Source organism: Anser brachyrhynchus (assembly GCF_964034855.1).
Source record: "Anser brachyrhynchus genome assembly, chromosome: 4".
Taxonomy (NCBI): domain Eukaryota; kingdom Metazoa; phylum Chordata; class Aves; order Anseriformes; family Anatidae; genus Anser; species Anser brachyrhynchus.
Genome location: NC_137698.1, coordinates 72,407,006 through 72,416,137, shown reverse-complemented (window position 1 = coordinate 72,416,137; position 9,132 = coordinate 72,407,006). Strand labels below are relative to the sequence as shown.

The 9,132-nt window shown below is 34.1% G+C and overlaps 1 protein-coding gene across 1 annotated transcript; it reads right to left on the bottom strand.

Moving 5' to 3' along the window:
• Positions 1–129: 129 nt before the first annotated feature.
• LOC308194192 (transmembrane emp24 domain-containing protein 11-like) lies at positions 130–7,717 on the bottom strand. The gene is made up of 5 exons (XM_080589723.1): positions 7,441–7,717; positions 6,512–6,612; positions 5,619–5,744; positions 3,194–3,340; positions 130–2,313 (listed from the first exon to the last, which is right to left on the bottom strand). The coding sequence occupies exons 1-5, from the start codon at positions 7,568–7,570 to the stop codon at positions 2,164–2,166; spliced, it is 654 nt and encodes a 217-aa protein (XP_080445849.1). The 5' UTR covers positions 7,571–7,717; the 3' UTR covers positions 130–2,163.
• Between the last annotated feature and the right edge of the window lie 1,415 nt (positions 7,718–9,132).

The following is a 9,132-nucleotide window of genomic DNA, read 5'->3' as shown; positions in this document are numbered from 1 at the left end:
TGCAGATTTCCCTTGAAAATTTAAGGAAAATTCCCCTACTGGCCTACTTAAGATTGCTCTTAGTATGACAGAGCTGCAGACTACATTGGAGGAACCTCTTATTTTAAACTTTGAAAAGACTACTGCGCCCAAAATGCTTCCCAAAAGAGTTGTGTTTCAACTTCTGTGTTGTAGATCTAATTAAAAATCTCGAAGGAGACTGAAAACATTTCACCAAATCAGAGATATTTAATAATAACAATTCTAGATAAAGAATAAAGCACTGTGAAGGTATATTCAAGGCTCAACGTCTCAGTGCTGGTTTGAGGTTATATCTAATTAATACTGAGTATAATCGGCTGCTTTATAATTTCTGACGTGGTGCTTTCCCATGGTTTAAAAACTTAAGTGCATCTTAAGTGAGATGATTTAAGTTTATAATTGAGATATAGTTAGGAACTACATAGCAGCTAATCTGGACCACGACATCATAGCAACATATTATTAAACTTTCTTCTTGGACTTAGCATACCATATGGTTGTAACTTGTCTTTCCTTCTTTCCCACCACTGAAGATTTTATTACAAGACATGTTTTAAGTAAGTGTTCTGTAAAAGTGAATTTAATAACACTTATTTACTGGTCATGTCAACTGACAATTCTGAAGTCTGAGAATTTTAAATATAGGACACACCCCAGTGAGTAGCTTCATAAGATTTTATTTTGATTGATTTAGTCCATAGAGTATTGCTTTTTGTCTCTACTTTTGTCAACTATATGGATTCTCACATACTCACAACTCACATACTCACATTTCAGTACTGTAAAAATAAATGTAGTTAAAGGACAATGTCATTTCCTTGCTAATGAAAACAAAAGGTGAGAAGATAGGAAAAAAAAAAAAAAAAGGCATTTCCTTTAAAGCAATAATTGCTCCAGACATATTTCGGTTTGCACTACCTTTTAGACCAGCAAAGGGTCTGGAAAGACAAATAGGAAGGCAAAATGCAGTACAGGGCAATCACAGTGCTCTCTGGAAGACCTTTTTCAAGAATGTCTTTTCATGTGTTAACCAAGTTGTTAGATAGATCATTTTATAATCACCTCCACCTCATTCTTGCACTGCTGCTGCTTTGTCAAGCTAATTATCTGAAATTTTAAACACTTTCTTTTGACTTGTAACTGCATGATGCTGTAGCTACTTAGCTAGTTGTACATAAACTAGCTAAATTAAGACATAAAAATATATTCAACCAAGCTGCAATGTGAAATGGAAATACATAATTAAGACAAAAACTGCTAAGTTCCTGAGACAGTCATGTTACAGTTACTGAATAATTAAAATAAAAATAATTCTCCGACATAGAATGAGACTGCAGAATTTAGTATATGCACAACTTAAATATACAGGAACAAATTCAGTGTTTACAATGAAAACTCTAATTTGGTCTGTGTTGGCATTCTTCATAAAGATTATAATTTACATACACAACTGCAAAAGGTCAGATCTCCGCTATAGCTTAATGTTTAGGGCTTATCTGGGAACAAAGAGTAACTACAATTCCAAATTGTTTGTCTGGGTCTCTGTCTCTTCCATGGTAATTGCTGCATCTTCTGATCATAATCGTAAAGATAGGCTCCACTGTCATGTAAAACTTTGAATATTTTAAAAGAAAATAGTCACAATTATATTTAAGGAAAACTTAGTGTACATACAGTGCAATATGCAACTCTCACCAAATTAAGTGCCACAGGGGATATAGTTTTTTCTCTGCCTACTATCTGAGTCCTACTCAGGCTGAAACACTGACCTGTTCAAGCTAGTACAGAAAAAGATTACTAAGCAAGTAGAGAACTTTAAAATATTAGGATTTTATTTTTAAAGATTTCTATTTTAAATTTAACAATCCTGTGTTGAAGTTAAATGCTGCCTTAGTCATTGAGTCTTCTAGATTTAGCTTTACATCTGCAGAGGAAAAGAAACTAATAAAAGATGGGATTCGAAGATTAAAATTTAAGGGGAGGCCAGAGGCTGAAACCAGAGTTAGAGTAAGAATTAGAGTAGAAAATGAGAGAAGCTTGAGAATTTTATACAACATATTTGCTCATAGGTACATGGTTTCTTTGAATTTTAAGTATTAGATAAGGAGGAAATTTCAAATATGTGCGTTTACTTCATAAGACTTAAACAAGCTTCTTAGTTATAAAGAAATCTCTGAGAGATTTGATTTGCCAGATTCCAATGGAGATAAGGATAAATGTTTGTGCAACAGCCCACCACAAAATATTGCTGTTGGTCTGTTCACTTATATTCCGAAATTTTTCTTCACGTTCCTGAAGAAAAAAAAAAAAAAGAAAAAAGAAAAAGCATAATTATTACTTACCAGTATCTGCATGTTTCATGCTGTTATCATGTTAACTAGACATGCATCCCTCTTCTGCATGGTAGTAAGCAAGCACTTTTCTCATATTGATAAAAATGAAAGTTTGTTCTTCCATAAGGTGTTATATTTACAAACCACAACAGAGAAGCAGACAAATTGCTGTCCTGAAGCAGAAATGCAAGCAAATTTCTCTTGTTGCCAATATATATATATATTTTAAATATGTCCCACTAGTACATGCTTAAGACATTTTAGGCTTACAGTTGCTTGCACATTGCAGTCAAGAACCTTTTGGCAGCCAAATGTCATTTTTTAGGGTACTAGTTGATAGATTTCAAACACAGTCTGAGTGCCTCTGTATGTGTAGAAAAGTGAAGACAATGGGTTTACTCTTGTTTGAAGGAGGGCTTTATTTCTAAGTGCATGAGGATATATAAATACACACACAGTCATTTCTTTATGCACTCCAATAAAATTTATGCACACAGACCAGCATGGAAACAACAACTGGCAACATCACCAGCAATGGTACCTGCCACCTGCTCCACTGCTGTTATTGGCTCTGGCCAAGAAAACTATATTTGGAAATTCCAGCTTTAAAATAACACCTGTTGCTATAACCATGAGTTCATGGTAATTAGTTTTTATGTTGTTTCCTTTTACAGCTTAAAAATATTTTGTAAGGTAATGTGGGCTGTTTTGGTTAAATACTAATAGCTTTTTATGGGTTAGTTAAAAATAATACTGCAATTAAACAAATAATAAACCTCAGATTACTTTATAAATCAATAAGCCTCTGTACATTTTTTTCTATTAGGGAACATACATACTCTTTCATAGTTTTGTTCTTTGGATATGTGATGAATTTGCTCAATTAGATGTTCTAGTCTAAAGTTAACTTCATTCACTTTGTCTTTGGCTCGAACAACAGTTTCATCCAGAAAATGTTCTCCAACTCTAATGTCCAAATGGATACGCTGAGAACAGAAAAAATATTCTCATTACTGTGCCTCCTGTTTTCAAAATTCCTTAGGAAAAAAAAAAAGCATCAGATAATTTCCCTTTAAGCTCATTACAGGAAAAGAGCTTTAAATGCTTTTATAAATCCTTCCTAAAGTTAGAACGAGATAGAATATTTGAAGTGTTTCTTCATTTCATTTTAAAATTAATTATGCAAATTTAAAAACTAACATTAGGTTATTGTTTTATACTAGTGTTGATTTAACTACTATGAAAATGTTTTCTGTTCTCTGCCCAAATTAGTTAAAAAAAATGAGCACTATTAGGACTGCTTATTATATTTCACATTCCATCTTAATATTGCAGAAATGACATTCTTCAATGAAGAATGCAGGAAGCTGCAGGAACCTTTTAATAGATGCGCTTCTAGGTATTCCACTTACAGTTAGGAATAGAAAACTGGAAGGAGACCAGCCAAATCATCATTTGCAGTTTATCATAGGTGTTAAAGCAGAACAGTCTATAAAGTATCTTTTTTTTGTTTCTCCACACACAGTATATCAGGTATGAAATAGTTCCCAATATCCTATAAGCAACTGTTAGAGCAATAGCAGAATTGTCCCAAACCCTCCAGGTGTCAGACCAATAGAAAGAAAAGAGGTGAATAAAACTTACAGTATCATGAAACTTAGGCATGAATTGAAAATTTTGCTAAAACTAAAAGGAGAAAGTTGGCCCAGAAGCCAATTTGTACCTAAGGGAAAATAAAAAAGTTGTAGTCCAGCAGATAATCTGAAATCCTAGAGTTTGGAATTATGCAATAGGAGTTTGATCTATGCAGACGTCAACCACAAATGGTGACCACATCTCCTTTCAGGTCTCTTAGAGTTAGCTAACTGATCATCCAGAAATCCCTCTCACAACATTATAGTAGCCTGTGAATTTAGTAAAGTTTGGTTTGAAGCAGTTCAGATATCCACTTGGTTCTTACAGAAGGCTACATCAAGACTACTTCAGTTAGCTAAAGAATGTTTTTCCCTTTCTGATCTTTAATCCTGCAGATATAATTATAAAGAACAATATTTTCCTTTTTTTATTTCTGTATTCTTAAGCCAAACTCTTTTTAATATCCATACTATTAATCTTCACCTTCCTTGCACGGGTTTACTTCTTTTTAAAGAAGATGGCCAGAACTGTACATGGTGCATGGATCACATAAAACGATATTAGTATATCTCCGTCTATACCAGATCAAAATCTCCTCGTGTATCCCCAGTATCACACTGACGGTCTGTAGTTAACTCTGACCAACCAATATTTTACCTCCCTTATCCTGTCTAGTTGATGAGCTCTACATTTACTTTACTATTATTATTATTGTTATTATTATTATTATTATTACTGGATGCTAAGTGCTTTTGCAAAGTATATGATTAAATTTCAACTTATTTCCATTAAAATGTTAATAATAACACCTAATTATTCCTGTGTAACTCTTCTTCTTCAGTAATGTTAACATCTCTCGATTCTGTGTCATCTACATGTTTCTAAAGCAAACATCTAGGATAAAATTTGTCCTGTCTGGCTTAACACATTTACAAAATGTTTATATTATCTAACATTTACATTTTTTTGCAGCCAACTGTAAAAAACAAAAAAAAAAGGCAACTCTAGAGAGTAATGCTCACCTGTTAAACTACCTTTTGAGAATAGGTATATAGATAAATTTTTCAATAGTGTTTGTGAAATGGTTTACCAAAATAGATTAGAGCCATGATATCACCTCTGATGCCCCTCTTTTCAAAATATGTATGAAGAAAATCTTTGTTGGTTGTAGACAATATCGAGAATGCCAATATGTTCTTATATATCTTATATTTCTTGCAAACATTTCTATGTTAAATTTTCTGAAAGACTTAGATCTAAGGTATTGAAACCATGCAATAGCATTACGATGTCACTGTTTTGTGACAGCATGTGTGGTAGTCAATCTCACATATCTATCTTTCTGAACCAAACAGTTGTTCTTATTGATCAGAACCATTTCACACTCAAAGCACCATGCAAACATTAAATCAATCTGTAGTTAAGTCTTGCCTCTTGAATCTTAACTTCTTAAATAGCAGAACAGTCTTTTTATCTCTTCATCTTCATAAGTTTAGATTTATCATCTTTAATCACTAGGAAATGTTGCATTTTCTGCCAGAAGTTAAATTTCTAATGTATTTTGTAAACTCTATAGTGTGTATACAATTAATACTATTACAACAAAGAATATTTAAGAAATACACCTACCAGTCTACTTCCTGCAAATGCCACAAGTCTCGTGGAGTTAGACTGTAAACAGATAATATGCTCCCCAGATAGATAGGATGTAAAAGAAAATGTTGCTTTTGGCCCATACAGTTTTGACAATATTACCTGCAATTTAGATATGATACATGTTGGATATGTACATTAAATATATTAATAAAATAATCAAATGCAGTACTGTGAATTGGATGTAAAAAGTAATAAATTAACCTCCTGAAAACATAAAACTTTTCTGAATTTCAGAAGAGATTTAGAGAATGATAAACAATTTTATCTCACAGTAAACATTGAAATGCTATGAATTTCTGCAATGTACAAAAGCCAATGGTCTCTAAAGCATTAAAAGGTTGAAAACTAAGACCTTGTCTAGGCACAGAATAAGTTGGTCATTGTTGAAAAAGCTCAGGACCTCATGTTGCAGTTGCTATGCCTGCCTGATAGCTGTATGCAGCCTCACAATATCTAGTCTTTTGCATTTAATTTTATCATTAGCCTTCCTTTCTGCTGCTCAAATACTTTCTGAACCATTTTGCTTCATTAGTGGATTTTCATTCTTTTTAAATATAATATGTTTTCTCAGTTGTGGCTTACTTGTCTTAATGGCATAGTTTCCCAATTCCAGTAATAATGCAAACATTGTCCACAAAAATAATTATCAAACATTCAATTTCTATTTATTTTCAAGCATGCCATTTCTATTTATTTTGATATCTACCACAAGTTGCTTATGCATTTCAACATGAAAATACTGAATTAGCAGATTGATTGCAGATTTACTTTCTCCCAAAAAGCGTCCATATTTTTAGAGAGTTTTGACTGCCAGTGTTGAAAGTCAATACATAAATTGTATAGAAACATTCATAAAGAATATTTACCTCAGCAGAAGGAGTTGTAACAGTCACAAACATTCCCAAACCAGGAGCAGAATCAAGAAAATCGTGTTTATGTATATCCCATCTCTGTACTTTGTAATTCCCTGAATAAAAACATAGATAAAAATCTGATAAATAAAACGTAGTTTAATATTAAATGTCCTTATTGTTTTTTCAGTAAAAATATAAAGATAAATGATTAAAAATAATATATGTATTTCATTATGTACAATTAAAACTACTCAGGAGGCATTTTATAACAGTGTGAAATGCAATGAATTTTTACTACACTAGAATACTACAAAAATGATTGATTAACAAGTAATACTTTTTGATTGCTCCTAATGCTCTTGCAAGATAAGCATCCAGAGGGCATGCTGAGACCACCAAAAGAGTAAGTGTTCAAATTAAGAGTAAGTGTTCAAATTAAGTAAGGGTAAGTATTCAAATTACATTTTTTGGATTCTTTCATATTTATCACATTACTAGTAAAAAAGATGATTATATATTATATATATTTATGATATCCCCAGCGGGATGGAACTTCAGTACATCTTGAATTGCTTCTTTCCAGATCACTGTTAATCAAAATATTGTGGTATGAATGAGTCATAATATATAGAAGCACATGTTGAAACAGCAATCCCACTGCCATAGAATTAGAAGACAATATTTTTCTTTGTTCAGACAGTTAAGCACTCTGGAAACCTTTTTTTTTGTGTAATGCAATCACACGTGAATACAAGATGGCTAGTCACTGCTGCAGGGACTTACTTGCAGTGTGCACTTTTTTTTATCAACATGGTCTTACCATATTCATCAATCACAGATTTTCCTGTTAAATTACAAGCTATCTTTATGATTGCATAAGATATAAGGTATATAAGATATATATAAGATTGCATTTTTATGTAGCAATGACAGGTACCTACCAGTTACCAACGTGTCACTGGGAACATCTTCAATTATACATTTCTCTTCTCTTTCTCCGCTATGAAAATACAAAGCAATTGAAGAAGAAATCCAAAAGTTTATAAGAAATCCTATTAATTGGCTTTTCATTGTTTTTATGTATACTAGTAGTACTGCTTTTTGAAAATAACTATTTACAAATGTATGTAGTCCTGTGGTTGTTCCTTGTTTGCTGCTTATCAGTGTGGTTTTGAGAGAGAAAAAAAACTGTGAGAAAAGGCAGCTGGTGGTTACACATTTATAAATAACTACAGTATGTTCTGTAGAATGAGATAACAAGAAAAAGATAACTTGTAAAATCTTTCTGCTTTCCCAGCATCTAGATTAAAATTTCATTTTATACACAGAGTAGTATGAAACTAGAAATCACTTCTCAGGTACTTGAGATTGGTTCTCTAGATCACTGTAAGCAACCGCATTGGCTATCTCTTTCCATAACCTGCTAAAATTTCGACTTACATTGAACTTAATAGCTTATATTTCCCATTTATCCAGGGTGATTATGGGTGATAAAGCTTCACTCCTCTTTGTGACAATTACAAGAAATCTTGTAATTTGTAACCTAAATCATTGGACATAGGCATATGCCTGTACAGAAACTGTAGGGACTACATAAAAAGGCCAAAAGAAATATGAAGAAGAAATTAAAAAGGGAGGAGAGGGAGGGGGGAGAAACCAATCTGAAACACTAACCTAAATACCTAAAATTTCAGGTTGGTAGCTCTTAATGAATTATTTCACATTTGCAAAAGAAGCACTGGTTTGTGCTTATTGCATTTCACTGCACCTGCTATCTCTGACGCTGCCTCAATAAAAAACATCTTTATCTAACACTGGTCAATGGTCAAAACCAGCTGGGCCACCCAGCTGGAAAGCAGCTGCCTTGCAGAAAAGGACCTGGGTGTCCTAGAAGGCTAACGGTATCTGGGGCTGCTATAGGCAACGTATTGCCTCAAGAGAGGTAATCCTTCCCCTCTGTTCAGCACTGGTGAGTCCACACTTGGCATACTGTGTCCAGTTCTGGGCTCCCCAGTACCAGAGAGGCATGGAGCCACTGGAGAGAGTCCCTTCCCTCCAGGAAAGGGCCACAAAGATGACGAAGGGACTGGAGTACCTCTTCTACAAGGAGAGGCTGAGAAAGCTGGGACTGCTCAGCCTAGAGAAGGACCAGGAGTGAGCTTAGCAAAGTCTATAAATACCTGAAGGAAAGGTGCAGAGACGATGGAGTCAGGCTGTTTTCATGGTGCCCAGTACCAGGTCAAGAGGCACAATGGGCACAAACTGAAACACAAGGGTTCCGTCAGCACATCAAGAAACGTTGCTTTACTGTGTATGTAACAGAACACTGGCACAGGTTGCCCAGAGAGGTTGTGGAGTCTTCCTCCTTGAAGACCTGCAAAAGCCACCTGGACGTGGTCCTGGGCAACCTGCTGGGGTGTTGTACCAGATGACCTACAGAGGTCCCTTCAGACCTAAACCAGTCAGTCATTCTGTGTGATTTTGTGGTTATCAGTTCAGTATATTTTATAGCATGAAGTATCTTCACAGAAGTTCTGGCACAAGTATTAGTTTACCTCTTGCAAAATACTTTATCCCTGTACTGATAAAGAGTCTCAAAAACGAGAAGCCTCAATTCCTTAAACATTAATGCT